The sequence below is a fragment of the Cervus canadensis genome, chromosome 11 (assembly GCF_019320065.1).
Source record: "Cervus canadensis isolate Bull #8, Minnesota chromosome 11, ASM1932006v1, whole genome shotgun sequence".
Taxonomy (NCBI): Eukaryota; Metazoa; Chordata; class Mammalia; order Artiodactyla; family Cervidae; genus Cervus; species Cervus canadensis.
In genome coordinates this window covers 44,021,441-44,044,814 of record NC_057396.1, presented here as the reverse complement: position 1 = coordinate 44,044,814, position 23,374 = coordinate 44,021,441, and the positions used below count along the sequence as shown (strand labels likewise).

The following is a 23,374-nucleotide window of genomic DNA, read 5'->3' as shown; positions in this document are numbered from 1 at the left end:
AGAGAAGATGGAAATTATTCTGGTTCATTTTGATTTTGAAGGTTCAGTGGAATAGCCAAGAGGAGTTATCAGAGAGTTGGCTACATGGGACAGAAAGAATTTGAAGTAGAGTTTTGAACTCGAGAATTATCAGCATATAGATGGTTATTGAATTCATAAGCTTATTTCATGCTAAACAAATTTAACCTTACAAAAAGCCTATAACTTAAGTACTATTTTTCTGTTATTTTAGAAAGAAGAAATTGAAACAGGATCAAAGGACATAAACAAAGCAAAATTTTGTGTTTTGATGTTTTTCATTGTAAAAAATTAGGATAGTTTCTTCTGATGCCTCTCATTTTCTTGGAGTTTGAAAAATCCCCTCTCCCCCTCTAATTCTACCAATAATTTTTTCCAGCAGAATTGAGGCCCTGAAATTCATAGGAATTGGATCCATTATTGAAGGCTTCCAGTTATTTATTTACAAAAGAAAGTTCTCTTAAATCAGTATGATTACTTGATTTCTCACAATTTTTCTCTCCATGTTCTTATCCCCAGGTCACTGCATCCCTTTAGGGTAAAATAGAAGGATGACCTTGTCCCTGATCTGCTTTGTTTAGAATACGGGTTTGAGTGCATGTAGAATTGCTACATAGAGACTGGCAAACATGATGTGAAATGTGTGAGAGATGCTGTGGCCAAAGCAATGAGTGAGGCCAGAGAACATGGCTGGTGTGTAGAACATGAGGATGATGCCAACATGAGAACCACAAGTACAGAGGGCTTTCTGGAGGGCATCTCTGGATGGAAGGTGGAAAACAGCACGAAGAATGAGAGTGTAGGAGATGCCAATGAGGATCATGTCTGAGATAATAGTCATCACAGGCACAGCAAAGCCATAGCAGATATTGATGGAGATGTCAGCACAGGCAAGTCAGGCCACCCCTATATGCTCACAGTATGTGTGAGGGTTGATACGTGTCCTGCGGAATGGCAAATGCATCACCAGAAAAACAACAGGCAAAATAACAGTAAAGCTTCAACTCACAATTCCCACCATGATCTTAACAATCATCTTGGGTGTCAAGACACTGCTGCTGCTACTGCTAAGTCGCTTCAGTCGTGTCTGACTCTGTGTGACCCCATAGTCGGCAGCCCACCAGGCTCCGCCGTTAAGACACTAGCATATCTCAAAGGGTATCAAATGGCCATGTAACAATCAAAAGCCATGCCCAACAAGATGGCTGAGTTCAGAAAAAAGCTAAAGTGAAGAAAGGATAACTGAGTGAGGAAGCCAGAAAATGTGATTTCCTGAGCTTTTAACCAGAATATGCCAAGTGTTGTGGGGACACTTATAGTAAATAATATGAGGTCTCCAGAGGCCAGCATTGAGAGAAAGAAGAACATGGGTTCATGGAGACTCTGGTCCATAGTGATGAGGTAAAGAAGAATGCCATTGCCTACCAGGGCCATGAGGTAGATGGAGAAGAAAGGAATTCCAATCAAGACGTGGAACTGCTCCAGTCCGGGATCCCTACCAAAATGAAGGAGTCTGGATTAAAATTGGTCAAATTCAAAGTGGCCATCATGTGGATTGTCATTCCCTGAGAACAAAATATCACATTTGATCCCTGGGACCAACCGTCAATGAAACAAATTCCTTTCAAGTCTTTTCTACAACTAGGATCCCTACTTTCCTATTATCTAACAAGCACTAGGGAAAATGTAACCTACTTCTTGTCACAACCACTACATCATTTACCAAAATGCCATGAGATCCCAATTAAACCAATGATCCCCCATCTATGGACATTACCAATTGCGTTGTTGCATAGTGGAACAATGCTCCAATAGACCTATGACTTTGGCCCTTGGATGTTAACTAAAATTTCAAGATTAGCTTGCTCTTACAAAGTAAACCAGTCTGAGATATCTCAAGGATGTAAATATCAAATGTCTTACCTCCATGAGTCTAAGTAATATCTTCTCTGAAGTTTGTAGCCAAAGAAATAATAGGAACTAGGTGTGAATTAGCAAATCTACATTTGTAGTGCCAATGTATCATTAGGTTTTTGATGAGCCAATCTTTTACTTTCTAGTTACTCCAACCACTTCAATAGCTAGAAGAAAATATTCATCTAAATATCCTGTCAACTCATCAGTTCTCCAAGACTCATTATTTTCTGCCAATTCCTGACCAGCTACTGCACTTTAAAATTATATCATTCCCCAACTGCTGGAACACAGTAATCTGAGGATTGGCTCTAACTCTTCATTCTCCTTCAGTCTCTATATCTCATTTGCTGGCTCACATGATCCTTTTTTGAAATTCCTGTTTGGTCTGACTATTCCATTTCTTTTCCTCCTTCTCAAGTCATCTTCATCACTAATTAGAACCACAGAATAAGAATTCCAATTCTTCCAATGTTTTACAAGTCCCTTCATCCCCTTATGCTGTCAGATTTCTCTTTTGAAAATATGAAATTTTCAAGACACTATTCCTTAAAAGGTATTCATATAGGCCCTCTCATATTTTTCCTACATTTAATCACATATATTTCTATGTTTTCCAGAAATGCAATCTTGTCTGCTTATTGCTCCTGATCCTTATAAGTGCCAATGATTCCAAGAAACCTTCTCTAGTATAGTGGAACCATACAATCTACTTCCCTGCTTATATAATCACAGCTATTGATTATTTTACCAAACAATCAAGTAGTTAAATCTATGTATTATTTTCTTATTTATTTTCCTAGATCATCTTTCCTAGACATGTAGTCACCCCTCATTAATGATTGAAACCTTTTCTTAAGGACACATTTTCTGTCTGCATGTGTCTATTCAGACGGGAAGGAGGTAAGGTTTCACATAGAATAACCATTCATACAGTCTCAGTATTAAAATTGATATTTTAAGTCTGCCATTGTTTACTTATTTTTTTCTGACTTTTTTACGTGAAACCTTTCATTTGGACCGAAAGGGGTGTGTGTGTATGCACACAGAGAGGATTTAGTCTTTTACACAGAAGTCACTATTCTGACTTCTGACCTTTGTAGTCACATATTTCTCTCTGATTACAAACTTTTCTATCTTCTTCTCCATTTATAAAAACCATTGCAATTGCATTGCATTAGATAATCCAGTATAATCCCCCCATTTTTAAGTCTACTGATCATCAAGCATAAATCTTTGACTTGTAAATAATACATGCACAGTTTCCAGAGCTAGAGTGTGCATATCTTTGAGGGGCCACCCACTACTGTCTACCACAGGACCTTTTATACCATCTGAATCTTTCCCAGCCTACCTCCCCAAGACTTGTACCACCATTACCACACTCAGATAACACTCACAGGCACCTGATTTTGAGGTTAGTCCTGGGTTAGAAAGTCAGGAGAGAGGTTGTCACGGAGAGCTCCAAGGATAAGAACAGCAAGATGCAGGGAAGAACATAGAACAATTGAGGAGGACATATAAAAAGAAAGATAGGAAGGGTATCCAGATCAGAAGATGAAACATGGGGAGAAACAAATTTAATTCCAGCCAGGAAAGACAAACATATGGTTGGCATAACTTTTACCTCATGTTGATTTTCTCAGGGGATGGGGGGACTCTGAAAAATGAGGGCTCTAAAACTAGGGGGATTTCCACGACTTCAGTTCCAAGTCAGTACTATTAGTATTTAATTGTCTATCATTTTTGTAGTCTATAAATGATAGCATACACTCATAGGACATGGATCTAGGTTTTCTTTTAAGTTTATTTTTAATTGGAAGATATTTGCTTTACAATGTTATGTTGGTTTCTGCCGTACAACAATGTGAATCAGCCATAAGTGTTAAGCGTTAGTCGCTCAGTCGTGCCCGACTCTTTGCGACCCCATGAACTGCAGCCCACCAGGCTCCTGTGTCCATGAGATTTTCCAGGCAAGGATACTGCAGTGGGTTGCCATTTCCTTCTCCAGGGGATCTTCCCGACCCAGAGATCAAACCCGGGTCTCCTGCACTGCAGGCAGATTCTTTACCTACTGAGCTACAAGGGAAGCCCAATCAGCCATAAGTATACACATATCCCCTCCCTCCTGAATCCCTCTCCCACCTACCCCTCATCCTACCTGATAGGTTGTCACAGAGCACTGGAGTGAGCTCCCTATGTAATAAAGCAACTTCCCACTAGCTGTCTATGCTACACACAGTAATGCACGTGTTTCAGTACTACTTTCTCAATTTGTCCCACCCTCTGAGTTTTAGACAGAGGCGAGAAACCAAAAAGTGCTAGAATTCTTCAAGGTATGGCTTGTGTAGACTAGCCATTTATAGACAATCAAAAAACACTTTTTGAAAGAATAATGAATTAAAGTAGGTAGGCACCTGGATCTGAATCAGAAGAACAGTGTGATGATGACATTGCAAATTCTAGGTCCCAGAAGATGCTTTTAGCAACTGTTGGAGAAAAGACAGTTGATTGGTTAGGGAGGCTAGTTAGTTCCAGAAGATATGGTTGCAGGACAGATGTGACTATCAGTCTTTCAAAGTCCTCCAAATTCTGATTCATTTGGTTTCTCAGCCCCAACTCCTCCATCAAGTGAGGGTCTTTCTGGATCATTGCATCATCTTCTGTTTCACTGAATGAGCCTTTCTGGTCTCTACATGTTACTGTAATGAGATATTTTTTGGACTGAAAACACTCAGTGACTTCTGAGCAAGATGAGGTAAACTTTTATTACACAAACCACTCCCTTAGCTCACTGTCTGTTTATTATATGCCTACCACATGGCTGGAGATGTATTATTAACATCCAGCTACTTATGGTAGAAACCTAAACACTCTTGACATCCTTTTTTTCTCACTTACCATACTTTCATTTTATTATGTTAATGTTTTGCAAACAAACAAACAAAAAAAGAACTATCATAGATCCCAGTGTCATACAGAGATCTTTCATACTTGAATTGTATTTTATAACAGTGTAATGGATATATAGTGCAGACCACACTTTACATATTGCAGAAAAGGCTGAAATACATTGTAGTTTTGTATTGCTAACTATTCTTTGCATTTTACTATAAATGCAAAGGTATAAATATCAAGTCCAGAATATTAAAAGGAGAAACAGAACAGAGTGGCTACATGCTTGTTAGCTTGGTGTATCAATTAAGATAGATTTTTTTAAAAGGCTAAAATAAAATTCTGCTTCCCTAAAAAATACCTATTCTTTTGATTCTGGCTGTGTGAGTGAGTGAGTTCATGAAGATCTCTCAGTTCCTTACATGAAACTGTCTTTCTCTCATTTCAACATGTCACAGTTGATATTTCACGGCAAAAAATCAAACTGAGCACACAGTGACAACAAATTCATCCATTTTAACAATGTAAAAAATATAACATTTTAAAATAAAAGCATATAACATATACACAAAAGAGCTATTTTTTAAAATAAAATTAAAGTAGTAAAAGACAAAACATTTATGAACGAAACTGTTGCATCCAAAAAGAGTCTCAGGAGACACGTAATGAGGTTTCCTGGGTGAAATTCTGGAACGACAACAAAAAAGAACATTGGGTAAAAACTACAGAAATCTGTCATTTCTGTATGGGCTAAAGTGTCCTGTCTCTGACCCAGAAATTTTGTGTTTTTTACCAGCCTCAAAACTGTGACAGACTAACTTGCTGTCTTGCAAGTAGAGTACAATTTCAGACACTTACAGTTCTTGACAGAGACAATTTGACAAGATGTCCTGAAGAAACAGTGAGTCACAGAAATAGAAACTATCTTTACTATTGACTGTCCTCTTTATTAAACCAACAAGATTATAATTCTTTGGAACAAATACTCTTAATTATAAAGTGATTGTTGTAAGGGCAGCAGATATATGCCATTCTAGAATGCTATATCAAAATAAGTAATATTAAGATGCAGCTCGTCCCAAAAAACATGAGTTATTTCCTGAACTTACAAAACATATATTAAATGCTCAAAAGATGTTAATTACTATAAGCTGTTGTATATAAAAAAGGATATATATGAATGTATAAATTATATAGTCTATTATTGAAATTCTATAAATGTATCTATATAAATAATCTTAAAGAATACATACCAATATTTCTACTGCAAATACACTATAAACAGAATATATATTTCTGATACAAATTATATCAGAAATTGACTTTGGTTAACATATTTTTAAGGGCTTCCCTGGTGGCCTAACTGGTAAAGAATCCGTCTGTAATGCAGAACACTTGGGTTTGATATCTTAGTTGAGAAGATCCCCTGGAGAAGGAAAAGGCTACCGACTCCAGTATTCTGGTCCGGAGAATTCCATGGACTGTATAGTCCATGGGGCCGCAAAGAGTTGGACATGACTGAGCAACTTTCACTCTCACCACATATTTACCTTAATTAATACTAATGCATCAATATTGGCTCATTGATTATAACAAATGTGTCATACTAACGTAAGATGCTAATAATATCTTTATCGTAAATTACAGGACTCTTTGTTCTATAAAATGTCCAGAATAGGTAAACCTATCAAAAACAAATTAGCATTTCCAGGAACTGACAGGAATAAGGTCTGAGCTGTGACTACTCTCAGGCATGTCAATTATTTCCAGGGTATAGGAAATGTTCTGGGAATAGGGGACATGATTCAACAAACCTAGTGAGTATACTAAAAGCCACTGAATTGTATATTTTAAAAAGGTGAATTTTATTTCAATTGACAAATAAAATTAAGTAAGTCTTGGCTCCAAAAGAGGAGTCATTCTAAATTTGGAAGAAACTAAGACAGATTAATACTATTTCTTATCTCCTAAATGCTAGTCTCTGCTATCTCTGTTTTATTTCTAGTGTTCTAATTCCACTCTTACTGTTCTGTCCAAATTCACCAAAGTACAATTTCATTTGGAAAGTCTTTTGACCTTCCTTGTCTCAAGCAGCACCCACAGTAACCTCATACACATGCCCCCCACACGCAAGTGTACCCACACATGCATCCTTCACAGTTAGAACTGCAATTTGACACTCTGTGAAGCCTCTCTTAGAAATACCAGGCAGAATTATTCTTTTAGCCTCTGACTCCCATAGCATGGTGCATCCACTGTTTTATTGTAATTACTGATAGCTTCTCATGGTAAGAGGGCACGATTCCTTCCTCTCTTGATTTAAAATGCTAACTCAAAGAAAGGGTCAAGCCTTGTTTCAGATTTTTAAAAAATCACACAATATACATTTAAAAATTTTTTAAATTTTGGCCACATTCTAGTTCCCTGACCAGGGATCAAACACACCTGGTCTCCTGAAGTGGAAGCACAGCGTCTCAACCACTGGATTGCCAGGTAATTCCCCTTTGTCAGATTTTTGAGTGAGCAATCACTATATACCCTTGCTTTTAGGATGACATATGAATATACTAGATTTTTAGATACAGTGAAGGAGTGATGAGAAAGCAACCAGAGTGAAGTACAAACATGGATTTGATTTGTTTTATTTTTTATTTTTATTTTTTTTCAATTTCTCCTTTATTTATTATTATTTTTTTCAGTGGGTTTTGTCATACATTGATATGAATCAGCCATAGATTTACACGTATTCCCCATCCCGATCCCCCCTCCCACCTCCCTCTCCACCCGATTCCTCTGGGTCTTCCCAGTGCACCAGGCCCGAGCACTTGTCTCATGCATCCCACTTGGGCTGGTGATCTGTTTTACCATAGATAATATACATGCTGTTCTTTCGAAACATCCCACCCTCACCTTCTCCCACAGAGTTCAAAAGTCTGTTCTGTATTTCTGTGTCTCTTTTTCTGTTTTGCATATAGGGTTATCATTACCATCTTTCTAAATTCCATATATATTTGTTAGTATGCTGTAATGTTCTTTATCTTTCTGGCTTACTTCACTCTGTATAAGGGGCTCCAGTTTCATCCATCTCATTAGGACTGGTTCAAATGAATTCTTTTTAAAGGCTGAGTAATATTCCATGGTGTATATGTACCACAGCTTCCTTATCCATTCATCTGCTGATGGGCATCTAGGTTGCTTCCATGTCCTGGCTATTATAAACAGTGCTGCAATAACATTGGGGTGCACGTGTCTCTTTCAGATCTAAACAGAAAGGTGATGAATAAAAGAAGCCTAAGAGGAAATGCTTTAGGAAGGACAATGGAAAGAGAGAGAGAAGGGGTAGGATTAAAAGTGTGAAAGAGATCTAGTATTGGAATGGGTAATACAAAAACAAGTTCAGTGAAACATTCAGGCTAAGAGCCTCAGAGCTGGTGTTGACCACCTCCTTTTAGATGCCCAGATTATCTGTCAATGGCTCTCTTCCATCTGGCTCTATGCCGTATTCTTATGTGCCTTAGATTCTCATGTTGAACAGAGGCATGTTGGTCCAAATGGTATACAGGGTGAAGTTGGAGCTGAGGAAAGGAATGACACAAAGGGAGGAGAATCTGTGCTCCCAAAGGAGATGAGGGAATAAACACCACATGAGGCAAAGTTTGAGATTCAATTCTATATATTAAGGAAGCCTAAGTTGTATATGAAATACTGAAGCAACTGTGAGTCTGAGAAGGTGGCACTGGGAAGGTAAGTTTGGATTAGATATTTCAGGATAGAGAGAAGGCTATTTTTTTTTTTTTTTTTTTTGAGAGAAGGCTATTAATATGAAGGGATGGAAGCAGAATAGGAACCAGGTAAGTGGAAAGTTCTGTGGCAGTGTTCAAGGAGGAGTAGAGGGCTGATGGGAAAAAAATGTCTAGGGTAACTGGAGTGAATTGTGTTTTCCTGGAAAGTTAGAAGAGAGAAGGGCAGTTTGGAAGGTCACTTTCTAGGTAAGGATAGAGAGGTAGATGACTAAGTGATCCTTGGTTCCTGAGGATGATGCAAGAATCATAAATGATATAGAGGTTCTATCCTCAGACATTAAGGAAAAACAAAAATTTATTTTGCTGCATTTGCGGGATCACTTAAAAAGGACAATTTCCTGGACAGAGCAGTCAGATAAAGGATTCAAAAACAGGTGGGGAAAAATTCATTGATATATAAGGGAAGCAGGAATCAGTGGGCAAGGAAATGGAAATCAGCTATTAAAAGTAAAAGTTCTGAAAACAGAGGTTGCTAGAGGAGACAACTTTAAGCAGAGCGCTTGGAGTTGCTCTGGTTTGCTTGGTTTGGGGATGTGGCAACAGCAATAGGTACCTGGATTGGAAGGAAACAGAAATCACATAATTGAATGATAGAGAGACAATGTGAACAGAGTCTGCTTGTTAGAAGGGGAACTGAAATGAGAGATGAAAATTTTGTGCAAGTGCTGATGTGACTGACAAAGGTGGGTGCATGTAGTAGAGGATGAGCATGTGGAATGATGCTGTAGAAAGAACAAGCACAATGAGTAATGCTCACTACAGACAAGGAAAGAATGTGAGCACAGAAGATCTATGATTATAAATCCATGATTTTTACAATATTTGCTTGTGTCCTTCACAGTGTGAACTTCCATGGCTGAGTGGGTGGAAACTTACATATTCTCTTGTTTTCCTTTAACATTCACTACATGTCAACTCTGTCCCAGACATTGGTAAATAAGATACAGCCCTGACCCTTAGGGAGCTGATAATATATTGAGGCTGAAAAAGTTTCAGTGTGATAAATCCTATAGAGAGAAATCCATAACTACAGGGGAATACAGGAGTACAGAGGAAGTACATTACACAGTCTTGGGAAATGAGAAAAGTCTTCTGGAATGAGATATTTAAACTGGCTAGATTAAAGGAGAGGATGTAGATAGAGGGAGTGGAATGTATAAAAGACCACCAAGAAAGAAGAGGCACTTCAGAGACATGCATCTTGACTAGTATCAGTGGAGAAAGCAAAGACCATGATTCTGTTAGGCAATGGGAAATTATTATCAGTGATCAATTAAGCAGAGTACTCAAAATTATCTTTAGGAAATATAATTTATTTATGGAGACTGGTTTAGAGACTAGAAGGACTAAAGACCAGGATACCAGTTGGGAGGTCTTCAAATAATTAGATCTGGAGCCTGGAAAGCAATTTAAATGGCAGCTATAGATCTGGGATTTCTTATCACAAGCGGAGTAAATGAAGCTAAGGCAGGTGACAAAATTGGCCAGGTAGATTGAAGAGCAAGGGGAGCATAGAGACAACCATAGAAAGTACCAACACCAAATCCTCCTTCAGGGACAGAGGAGCCCTTCATGAGGACTAGAAAGAAAGGTCAGGGGCAAGAGAAGAACCAGTGGAGGGTAAAGGCATCAAAGTCAAAAGAAGCATCTAATGAAAAGTGTGACTTTGAAAAAAAGGAGAGAGACAGAGCAGAAAGTAGTGAGACAGGCTAGGTGAATAAGAAATTTTACTGTAGCTGTTAAGCTTCTTGTTGCTTTAAAGACTAAAAATATATGAATGTTCATAAATAATAATGATTCAGGAAATCAGGACTAACTACTGATAAATAAGAGAAGGGATAACTGATGGAACAAAGTCCCTGAGAAGGTAGGAAAGAAGGTTGATTCAGCTGAATCAACCTTCTTTCCTACCTTCTTCTGCCAGGTTCCTCTGTCCATAGAATTCTCCAAGCAAGAATGCTGGACTGGGCAGCCATTTCCTCCTCCAGGGGATTTTCCCTACCCTGGAATCAAACCTGGGTCTCTTGCCTTGAAGGCAAATTCTTTACCATCTGAGTCACCAGGGAAGCCCCACATATGCATATATTTATGAGGGTTTTGTGGATTTTTTGGTGTGTGTGTATGTGTATCCAGCTTGTTACAAAAATTACTTGAGATAAGGCACAAAATTAAAATGGCAACTGTGTGAGGTAATGGATATGTTAACTAACTTGGTTGTAGCAATCATTTCATATTGTATACATATGTTATCATGTTGTATACCTTAAATATACACCATTTTATTGTTGATTATACCTCAATAAAGCTGGAAAATTAAATTTTAAAGCTATATATTTATTTTGAGAAAATTGATGTTTTAACAATCGGTTGGGTTTTCCATTCTATGTACATGGGACACTTCTCAGTCATGTCCAACTCTTTGCGACCTCATGGGCTGCAGCCTGCTGGGATCCTCTGTCCACGGGGATTCTCCAGACAAGAATACTGGAGTGGGTTCCCATGCCCTCCTCCAGGAGATCTTCCCAATCCAGGGATTGAACACAGGTCTCCCGCATTGTAGGCAGATTCTTTACTGTCTGAGCCACCAGGAAAGCCCAAGAATATTGGAGTGGATAGCCTATCCCTTTGCCAGGGGATCTTCCTGACCCAGGAATCAAACCAGGGTCTCCTGCATTACAGGCAGATTCTTTACCATCTGAGCAACAAGGGAAACCCTATACTTCTCCATTTATTCACATTAAAAAAAAATTCTAGCAATATTTTGCAATTCTTAGTGCAGGGGCTTTGAAAATTTGAGTTAAATATAAAAAGAAAAATTTCAATTTAGTCTTATAGTTGTTTGCTGCTAGTATAAAAATATAATTGATTTATAATGTCTTTGTACTCTCTAAATAAATAAATAAACAAATACATAGACAAGGGAGCTTTCTCATGCCTAGGTAAAGTAAAATATAGCTCTAAGAGAGGAGACATTGAAATGCAAAAGAGACATCATCACCGCTTCCTCTGAGAGTGGAGGAAAGGAGACACAGACACTTACAGAGATAAGACAAATTTACAGGAGTGGAATAAGATGAGGAGTTGGCTCCTGACAGTCTTTAAGTTTCAGTTAGGTAGGAGGGACATTCAGCTGAGAGGAATTTGGGCAGCAGTTAAAAGTTTTATAGTTGTGAGAATAATTTAATAGGACTGAGGGGGGCAAGAGGTCTAACATGTTAGAGACATGTTAACATCTAACATGTTAAATAACACAAAGTGATTGTGTCATTTTCTTCACATCCTGACTAGTTAAAGCTTGGGTTTTTCCAGTAGTCATGTATGGATGTGAGAGTTAGACTGTAAATAAAGCTGAGCACCGAAGAATTGATGCTTTTTAACTGTGTTGCTGGAGGACTCTTGAGAGTCCCTTGGACAGCAAGGAGATCCAAACAATCCATCCTAAAGGAAATCAGTCCTGAATGTTCATTAGAAGGACTGATGCTGAAGTTGAAACTCCAATACTTTGGCTACCTGATATGAAGAACTGACATTTGAAGACTCTGATGTTGGGAATGACTGAAGGTGGGAGGAGAAGGGGATGCCAGAGGATGAGATGGTTGGATGGCATCACCAACTCAATGGACATGAGTTTGAGTAAGCTCCAGGAGCTGATGTTGGACAGGGAGGCCTGGCGTACTGCAATCTATGGAGTTGCAAAGAGTCAGACACGAATAAGCGACTAAACTAACCATGTGAGTTGAGTAAAGCACCAGTTAGATTTAGTTGAAGTTTGAGTATTTTCACAGAGAATGCAGCAGAAACTAATTGGGACAGAGAAGTTATCAGTCCTGTGAGATAGACATCTAGACTAAAGAGGGAAGAAAGTAAAGACATTCTTAACAGCATTGGTTCATAAATGTTAGCTGTAATCAGAATCACCTTGTGATCTTGATAAAATAGAGACTGCTGCTCCAGTTTCTGATTCATTAGGTGTGTGGTAGGGTCCAAGAACCTGCAAGTTCCCTGGTGATGGCAACGATGCTGGCCTGGGGATGGCACTTTGAGAAGCATTGCTCCACAGCTCCACAGCTCCACACCTTCCTTCATATTCTAGGTGATAGCACCACACTTCAGAGCCACAGTGTTTTCAAACTCTGAAAATGCCTGAAAGTCTTATAGCCGAATGGGGTAGAGGGTCTGAATAACGATACTGAGATTGTCTGTGGACAGGGTCTAGAGCTGTGTACTTTGCACAGACACTGGGTGTGATTTTCTATAGAGAATATGCATGTGTGCAAAAGCCATCGTGGTTGTAGGATCTGTGAGTGTATGCAGACCTTGTGGCTGATTGCAAACCTTTATGTGCACTCTGCTAATAAATACAAAGTCTGAAGCTATTTTTCCCCTATGTCACAGGTGAGATCTCTGCAGGAAATTATGGCCTTTTTGTCTGCTAACAACACAGTTGCTGTGAACAACTCTGATACTCGTCTGGAGGGCTGCTTCCTTCTTGGCATCCCTGGGCTGGAGCACCTACACATCTGGCTCTCCATCCCCTTCTGCACCATGTATGTAGCTGCCCTGGCAGGCAACAGCATTTTAATTTGTGTCATCCTCTCCCAGCCAAGCCTGCATGAGCCCATGTACATATTCTTGTCCATGTTGGCCAGTACTGATGTCTTACTCTCCACATCTACCATGCCCAAAGCCCTGGCCAACTTCTGGCTAAGTTCTACCCACATTTCCTTTGATGGCTGCCTAACCCAGATGTTCTTCATCCACTTCCTTTTTGTGGCTGAGTCTGCAGTCCTCCTGGCCATGGCCTTTGACCGCTATGTGGCCATCTGCTCCCCTTTGAGATATGCCACAATCCTCACCAGCACAGCCATTGGGAAGATCGTGGCTGCCACACTGGCCCGCAGCTTCATCATCATGTTTCCATCTATCTTTCTCCTCAAGCGCCTGCACTACTGCCGGGTCAATATCATTGCACACACATTTTGTGAGCACATGGGCATTGCCCGTCTGTCCTGTTCTGATATCTCCATCAACATCTGGTATGGGTTGGCAGCTGCTCTACTCTCCACTGGCCTGGACATCATCCTTATTGCTGTCTCCTACGTTCACATCCTCCAAGCTCTCTTCCACCTCTCTTCTCAAGATGCCCAGTCCAAAGCCCTGAGCACCTGTGGCTCCCACATCTGTGTCATCCTTCTCTTCTACATCCCTGCCCTCTTTTCTGTCTTTGCCTATAGGTTTGGTGGGAGACACATCCCACGCTATGTCCATATCCTCCTGGCCAACCTCTATGTGGTCATCCCACCTATGCTCAATCCCGTTATTTATGGAGTGAGGACCAAGCAGATTTTGGAAGGGGCTAAACAGATGTTTTCAAATCTTGTCAAAGAATCTAAATAAATGCTCCCAACTTGACCTCAACTTAATTCCTTTCTATACATATTAATTATTCTATATTCAACCTCTCCTCATCTCTACATCTTCCATTTATCCCTATGTTACTATAATCCATATTTCAATTATGTAAGTACATGTTCTACTCAAATCCACATTTGACTTGGAAATCTATAGTAATACCCAACCCCCTTTTTTCCATCTATCATTCAAATAACTCGATTCCCCTCTAACTCAAGGAAAATCTAATTAGGGGAAATGCTATAACTTACCTGGAATCTACCATATAAATAGGACTATTCTCTGTATCTACTTTCATTTTCTCCTTGATGTGATAATTAATCACACATATAATTTTTTCATTTAGATTTCCCAGTTCAACATCTTTCTCACAATGGGAACCCCTGAGAACTGTCATGCTTATAAATTCACAGTCCCTTCAGATATTTATTTTTATTATCAGCTATACATGTCCATAATTACCCATGTTTAAATATCCAAGTTCAGAGATGCTAACACAGCATCATAGTAGGTGAAGTAAACACATCCATTTATCATCAACTAAATGTGGGCTTCCCTGGTGGCTCAGATAGTAAAGCGTCTGCCTACAATGCAGGAGACCAGAGTTCGATCCCTGGGTTGGGAAGATCCCATGGAGAAGGAAATGGCACCCCACTCCAGTATTCTTGCCTGGAAAATCCCATGGTCAGAGGAGCCTGACAGGTTATAGTCCATGGGGTTGCAAAGAGTTGGACACGACTAAGTGACTTCACTTTCTTTCTTTCTTTCTTTCTCAATGTGGCTCAGCCGGTAAAGAAGCCTGCAATGCGGGAGACCTGTGTTCGATTTCTGGGTTGGAAAGATGCCCTGGAGAAGGGAAAGGTTCCCACACCAGTATTCTGGCCTAGAGAATTCCAAAGACTGTATAGTCCATGGGGTCGCAAAGAGTCAGACATGACTGAGTGACTTTCACTTCACTTCACTTCAAATACGAAAATACCATTTCAAAAACTTTTATCAAATAAGCCTGGGCCATTTTACCTGTTCCAGACAAAGCTTTCCTCAAAAACTAGATAACTGTATAGGAACAGAGTAGTCTTTCCCATCCGAATATGTTTTGTATTTGAAAATTATACTCACAATTAAAATAAGTCAAATACCTACTCTTATATAAAACAGAGACTTACATATTCTTTAATAACTCATTATATGTCTTGTGCTCAGTGGTGTCCTACTCTTTGCAACCCCATGCACTGTAGACTGCCAGGCTCCTCTGTCCATGGGATTTTCCTGGCCAGAACACTGGAGTGGGTTGCCATTTCCTCCTCCAGGGGATCTTCCTGATCCAAGCATCAAACATGCATCTTTTGCATCTCCTGCTTTGGCAGGCATATTCTTTACTCTTTTCATCTATTGTGTTGGGTCTTGAAAATTTTTCTTCTTGTTTATTAGAGCTGTTTTTTTTTTTAATGTTGGTGACTTTATACCCTGTCTATAATGCATTCCTTGAGGAAAGAGGTTATTTTGAAAGGTTCTATCACCATTGCTCCAAACATAAGCACCTATACATAGCAATTATGTATTATGTGTTTACGTGCAGAAAATTTGTATTTTAAAGATTTTTTAACATCACATTTATGCTCAACATTTATTCTTCTTTGAGTGAGCTCTTCTCAGCCCTGGGATTCAGTGTCAAGTAGAAGAAAAAACTGTGCTAGGTGCCAGGATAGTGAGTTAAAGCCAGGATCTACTACTTATTCAATGAATTCTATATGTTGCATAGTCCCAGTGAACTTCATTTCCTATTCATCTGTAAAGATGATGAAGATGATATAAACAGTTCAGTTCAATAGCTCAGTCATGTCTGACTCTGCGACTGCAGCATGCCAGGCTTCCCTGTCCATCACCAAATCCCAGAGCTTGCTTAAATTTATGTCCATTGAGCTGGTGATGCCATCCAACCACTTCATCCTCTGTCATCCCCTTCTCCTCCTTCCTTCAATCTTTCCCAGCATCAGGGTCTTTTCTAAGGGGCCAGTTCTTCTCATCAGGTGGCCAAAGTATTGAAGTTTCAGCTTCAGCTTCAGCATCAGTCCTTCCAATGAATGTTCAGGACTGATGTCCTTTAGGATGGACTGGTTGGATCTCCTTGCAGTCCAAGGGACTCTCAAGAGTCTTCTCCAGCACCACAGTCCAAAAGCATCAATTTTTCGGTGCTCAGCCTTCCTTATGGTCCAACTCTCACATCCATATATGACTACTAGAAAATATATTTATTATAGTAAGCATTCAATGAATGTTTGGTTCATTTTTCTTTCCACAATGCTTTCTGCATACTAAAGACAATATAATGAGAGTTAAAGAAAGAAATTATTAGCATTTCATGTGGAGGAGAAAATAGGAGTTTTGGGTTCTAGATCTTCGTTAGAATTCTGAATGTTCTGTATATTATTTTGACTTTGGGCAAGTTACTTCACTTCTCTATATCTCAACTTTCTCATATTTAAAAGAAAATACTAATAGTACTTTTCTTCTGATGATTTGATGAGAAATATATATTATATAGTATGTATATGAGATATACATATATGTATATATTCACATATATATAACTTAATAGTACTTGGCATATAATAAATGCTTTACAAAATAGCTTTACTTGTATTGTTGCTTTAATTAATAGCTCATCCAACTCAATAGCTCATCACTTCATAATTAATATAAGGTGGTCTTGATTAGAATTGATGCTTTTGAACTGTGGTGTTGGAGAAGACTTTTGAGAGTCCCTTGGACTTCAAGGAGATCCAACCAGTCCATCTTAAAGGAAATCAGTCCTGACTGGAAAGACTGATGTTGAAGCTGAAACTCCAATACTTTGGCCACCTGATGCAAAGAACTGACTCATTTGAAAAGACCCTGATGCTGGGAAAGACTGAAGGCAGGGGAAGGGGATGACAGAGGATGAGATGGTTGGATGTCATCACCGACTTGATGGACACAAGTTTGAGTAATCTCTGGGAACTGGTTGATGGACAGGCAAGCCTAGCATGCTGCAGTCCATGGGGTTGCAAAGAGTCAGACATGATTGAGTGACTGAACTGAACTGAACTGATTATATATATATATATATATATATTATGTATTATATATATATGTATGTATTATATATATATAATATATATATGTGTATGTATTATATATTTCATGCAATAAACTCCAATTTCATTTTTCTAATGAGAAAAAAGAAGAAAATAAGAATCAAAAATTTTAGTTTAACATTTTAACCTAATGTTTACAATAATTGATTTCAAACAAATACAATTTTGAAATATCAAAATTAAGTACATTTAAAAATCTCTGAGGGCCTCCCTGGCGCTCCAGTGGTTAACAATCTGCTTTGCTATGCCGCAGGCTCTGGTTCAATCCCTGGTCTGGGAAGATCGGGACATGCTGTAGGCAACCAAGCCCATGTGCCACAACTACTGAAGCCCAGCTGCTTGTGCTCCACACAAGCTTGTGCTCCACATAAGCTTGTGCTCCACAGCAAAAGCCTGTGTTCAGTTGCATCTGACTCTCTGTGACTTCATGAGCTGGAGCCCGTCAGGCTCCTCTGTCCATGGGATTATCACAGCAAGAATACTGAAGTGGGTTGCCATTTCCTCCTCCAGGGGATCTTGCCCACCCTGGGACTGAACCCATATCTTCTGTGGCTCCTGCATTGGTAGATGGATTCTTTACCACCAAACCACCAGGGAAGCTTAACTTATTATTAAACACACCTCAATTATGCTTCAGTTCAATTCTCCTAATTATTTTTAATTGGTGAGTAAGCATGTTTTGCTTAAATTGTGATGGAAAAGTAAAGATCACTGAGGCTGAGACCTCAATATCACTATCAATTGGCCTCTTGCATTATTGAAGCCTACTAATCTTTAAGGGCTTCCCATGTATACTAAAAACCACTAAACTGCACACTGTAAAGTGGTGAATCTTATGTTTTGTGAATCTCAACTTAATAAAAAAATTAAATAACATGATCAATATCATACAAATAATAAATGATGTGTATAACTTAATGGGGCTTACCAGGTAGTGCTAGTGGTAAAGAACTTACCTGTCAATACAGGAGACATAAGAAATGTGGGTTTGATCCCTGAGTGGGGAAGATCCTCACTGGAGGATGGCATAGCAACCCATTCCAATGTTCTTTCCTAGAGACTCCCAAGAACAGAGGAGCCTGACAGGCCACGGTCCACAGGATGGGAAAGAATCAGACAAGACTGAAGCATCTTAGCACGCACGCATGCACTATTCTTTAAAATCCTGATACAGTTCTTTCTTGCTTAGGACACACATTTCTTCCTCTTCCCACTTTGATTGGTGGTGCAGTGTTCTAGACTTGGAATGACTGAATGTATTTGAATTGATGTTATAGGGGTTTTTTCTGGCTCATCCTGCGACGTCCCCAGCCCCAGAAGCTTTTCTTACTTTCTGTTCTCTTCTGCACATGCAGGTATAGGTAAGTGAAGCCAGGCGGCCTTCACCCTCCCTTCAAAAGGATTTGCCTCCCCCACAGACTTCAATAGTTAGCTGATGTTGGGTAGAGATGAGTAGAGAATTTTGCAGGTTTAAATTGTAACCCAAGCTTGTGGAGAAAGCATAGAAAAGCTGATCCCTGGCCATGAAGTGGTTGTGTAAAGGTTGTGTAAAGTCCACCAGACTCTGACCCAGGAAGCTAAACGGGATGGGAGAGGCAGCTTCTTGGATTAAGGCATTAATTCCTTGAATAAAGGAATTCAGTCATGAGATAAGAGGAGATTGAGAGGCCAGCAGCTCACATTTCTTTCTCTTTTTGCTGCAGGAACCCAGTTTCTTTTCTTTTTTTAAACTTAAATTAGCACTTTATTGAAATATAATTTATATACCATATACTACCTAAAAAGAGAGACCTTTTTTTCCTACTGTCTCCTAAGTCTGACTCAGGAGATAACTGATATACCACACTAGCACACCATTGTATCAGATATCAATCTGTCCTGGTTTTACTTCTTTAATTCTCTGGATATAATAAGTGCAGTACAATTCTCAGTATTCTAGAGTTCAATTTGTTTCAAGTCTTTCCTATAGTTCAAAGGAACATACAGTCTTTGCCTCCTCAACTAAAGCCAAAGCTTCATAGAGGACAAATCACCCTGCCATTCTGGTGAGTAGAGGAAGAGTTAAAAGAAATCAGAGAAGGACAAACTCACTAGCCTGGCAATAATTCCACAGGAGAGGCTTTTATAGTGAGTGACTAAGTATGGAAAAACTCTAGAAATTCCATGATCTAAGGATCTTATATGGCCTGAGGGCAAGACTTGAATTCTTTCGACAGTGATGGAAAGCTTAGGTCATAATACTACAACTCCCAGAGTGGTTCGCTCAGAATAGGGCTTCCCTCATAGCTCAGTCAGTAAAGAATCTGCCTGCAATGCAGAAAACACCCGGGTTTGATTCCTGGGTTGTGAGGATCCCCTGGAGAAAGAAATGGCAACCCATTTCAGTATTCTTGCCTGGAGAATCACATGGACAGAGGAGCCTAGCAGGCTCCTAGCAGGCCATGGGATCACAAGAGTCTGACACGACTTAGCAACTAAACCACCACCACAGACCAGTTCAGGATTTGAAAAGGCATGTGAGTCAAAGCACCCCAATGATAAAATCAACAGGCAGAATTTAACGGCTCAGACTGCAATTCCTGTAGCCCAAAAACCAAGTTTTCAGGAATAAAAGTAATGTGAGGACACAGAAGAAGAATCACCAATCCCGAGACTCTTTTTTACTCCACATTCCCCACTGACTTTGAGAACATGCCAAACTTACTTACCATAGATACTTGCTCACTCCTGCTGATCATGAATCCTTAATACTCAGCTTAGTGACCTGTATCTGCTAACTGCTCAGTAATGCATCTTCACGACCCTATGATTCCCACAAGGGCTCACTGTGAACTGTGATATAGTTCACAAGACAAAGTGGCTGACACTTCCCACCCCAACCCATCCATATATTCCTTTCTGGGACACTTTTCCTTCCTATGGGAGAAAAGAAAAACAGGTTCAGTCCAGAAATCACAGAACACTGCCCCCTTTCAGAAAGGTTTAGTATTGCAGTCATAAAAGCAAGATCAGGGTCCAGGCAGATTATTTCAGTGAACCAACAGGGGGTCATGAGAAGATAAAAAATTAATAACTCCAGCTTGTAGAGCCTGACAGGCTTGTAGGAGACAAAGAGGAGTCTATATTATTTTCTTTCTGTGATCTGATCCCTGAAAAGGAAGTCATGTACTTCCTTCCACAAGCTAATTCTGAATAATTAGTACATTATTCTACACTGTAGATATACACATATGAATACAGAAACGATCCCTGGCCTTGAAGAGTTCAATGTGTTATTCTTCAGCCTCTTGTTTCCTATCATTCCATTCATAACTCCTTAGGGATATAATTGCATTTTGTGGCTTGAACACTTGTACAGTGTGTTGACTCACAAATCTATAGTAAAATCTAGTGGTAACACTTTACTTGGAACACAGTTTTTTAATCTTATCTGAATGACATTCAAGATATGCTAGTTTGGTTTAAAAAACAGCAACAACAAATGTGCATTTTCCCCCCCAGAAAACTGCTTTATCTCTGTAATTCCTCACCTTGTGAACAGCTTCACTGTCTATCCAATAGCTTAATGCAAAAACCAATCTTAGAAATTTGGGATTAAAATATACACACTACTGTATATATAATAGGTAACCAACAAGGACCTATAGGGAACCACACTAATTAACTCATAATAAATGGAGGGGAATGTAAAAAAAGAATATATATATATAAAACATACATATGTGTGTATGTGTGTGTGTATTTACATATATGGGCTTCCCTAGTGGCTCAGACGGTAAAGAATCTGCTTGCAATGCAGGAGAGCTGGGTTGGATCCCTGGGTTGGGAAGATCCCCTGGAGGAGAGCATGGCAACCCACTCCAGTATTCTTGCCTGGAAAATCCCATGGACAGAGAAGCCTCATGGGCTACAGTCCCTACACAGGGTTGCAAAAAGTCGGACACAACTGAAGGGACTTAGCACACACATACACATACACACAATAGGAAATAGATGAGCAGGTACATTACAGGACAATAGCTATTCATTACCTGACCTGCCAGTTAATTTTAGGCAAACAAATGTAAATTGGGAGTCTCAGAGTTTATTTGTAAAGCAGATATTTCACCTTTCACTAACTTCTCTGTGATAAATTGAATTTCAAGTGCAAAAATCAAATCTATAAGGTCAAATGAAGATATCTTTTTAAGGGGTGGGGGTGAGTGGATTGGGCTTGAATAAAGTAGGGGTTCAAAAATGTGGAATAAAGTGAAGGAAATAAGGAAGATCAAGGAAAACTTGTTAGGAGAACCGAAAGATAAAAAGACATTCTAAAAGCAGCAGTGTAACTTCTACCTTGAAATTCTGGAGTAGCTATTCTCAAAAGAAAAACAATTCAGACGAAGAAAACGCAAGTTGTATTGAATGGAATGTTATAAACTCTTTGGTTTACTAATCCTCAAGTTTAAAAAGAGCTTTTGATGAAATGAATTTTGAGCTAATTCCTGAGCTAGATATCATCCTTCTTTTGCATTTATTCCTTGCTAGATACTGGTCTTCTTTAATATCAAGGCTCTCTTGAACTATTTTTTTTTTTGGCTTTTTGCTCTGTTCCTTCAAGGTGCTTTCCCTGGAAATATCTTTCTTCAGTGGGCTCCTTTGAATATCAGCTCACATTTCTCTTCTTACTCGTATTTTTCATCTCTTAATTTTACCTTTTCTTCTGAATAGACTTCATTAAGATGTGAGAGTAAAAGATCTGGCTATACATCGTGATTTACTTATCCTAAATTTCCACCTACACTTTGTCATCAATTTCAGGAAGAGAAAACCAATTATGAACAAATTCATTGTCTTCTAGCTATACTCAATAGAATCTAGTTAAGCAATTTTCCTCCAAATTAAAGCAGTAATTAGACATTTATTTTCCCTGGATTTAGGCATTGTCTGTCACCTCCAGACCTCTTCAACCTGATCAGTGCTGCCAGGTGATCTTTTCTTATATAACATTTGGACATTCAGAATATTTCATTCCCAACTACACCCTACAATCTCTCTCTCTTTCACACACACACATACACACACAAACTCCTTAATGATTTCCCAACAATGTCAAGACAATCCAGTGAGGAAAAAATATGTTCCTGAGACAACAGGCTGACTATCCACACTCAAAATAATAAAACAGAACCTCTATCTCACACAGTAAAAATGAATTTAAAATAGATCATAGCTTTAAGTGTGAGAGTTAAATTATAAAATCTTTAGAAAAAAATATAGGAGAAAGTCTTCAGGACTTTGGGTTGGGCAAAACCTTCATAGACATGACATCAAAAGTACAAGTGACCAAAAAAAAAAAAAAAAATGGATTTCATCAAAATTAAAAATCTAATCTTCAAAGGGTGCAATCAAGAAAATTAAAAGACTACCCTTAGAATGGTAGAAGATATTTACAAATCACAGAACTCATAAAGGACTCATATTTAGAATATATGAAAATCTCAGAAAAAGACAAATAACCCAATTAAAAAAAGGACCAAGGACATGAATAGACATTTCTCAAAAAAGGTACACAGACAGTAAAGTGTATGAAAGGATGATAAACACTATTAGTCCTTAGGGAAATGCAAATTAAAATAATGATGAGATAGCACTTCACACAAAGTAAGTTATTATAATAGAAAACAAAACATATAACAACAAGTAGAGGCAAAGATGTGGAGAAACTGGAACCCTTTGTACAAAGCTGGTGGGAATGCAAAAATCACAGTCACTTTGGGAAACAGCCCGGAATTTCTTCACAAAAGTAAATACATGATCCAGCAATTCTATTCTTAGGTATATAACCAAGAGAAATAAAAAGCCTATGCTTATAAAAAAAAATTGTACAAGAAAATTCATAGACACATTATTCACAACAGCCAAAAAGTAAAACCAATCCAAATGTCTAAAAACTGATGGATGAACAAAATGTGAAAAACCCATCCAATAGAGTATTACTCAGGTGTCAAAGGAACAAAATACTCATACAGGATACAACATGGATGAACCTAGAAAATACTATGTTGAATCACAGAGCCCTCTGCTCTGATTTTTATCTGGACACCCTCATATGTCCAGGTCCCCCTTCCCTATCTGCCTTCTCAGACTAAGTCAGTTTCCTTGGGGCAGAAGTTTAGCCTTTCTTTTCTTCTCAGAATTGCTGTGCTATTAACC

At 38.9% G+C, this 23,374-nt stretch overlaps 1 protein-coding gene and 1 pseudogene across 1 annotated transcript; one reads left to right on the top strand and one right to left on the bottom strand.

Moving 5' to 3' along the window:
- Positions 1-538: 538 nt before the first annotated feature.
- On the bottom strand, positions 539-1,565 carry LOC122449906 (annotated as a pseudogene).
- An 11,451-nt stretch (positions 1,566-13,016) lies between these two features.
- LOC122449904 (olfactory receptor 52B6) lies at positions 13,017-14,027 on the top strand. Its single transcript, XM_043481997.1, has one exon. It carries the CDS (start codon positions 13,017-13,019, stop codon positions 14,025-14,027), a length of 1,011 nt encoding a protein of 336 aa, XP_043337932.1.
- The last annotated feature ends 9,347 nt before the right edge of the window (positions 14,028-23,374 follow it).

Coding starts and splice junctions, on each gene's coding strand:
- LOC122449904 (XM_043481997.1), top strand. CDS start 13,017: ATGTCACAGGTGAGATCTCTGCAGGAAATTATGGCCTTTTTGTCTGCT.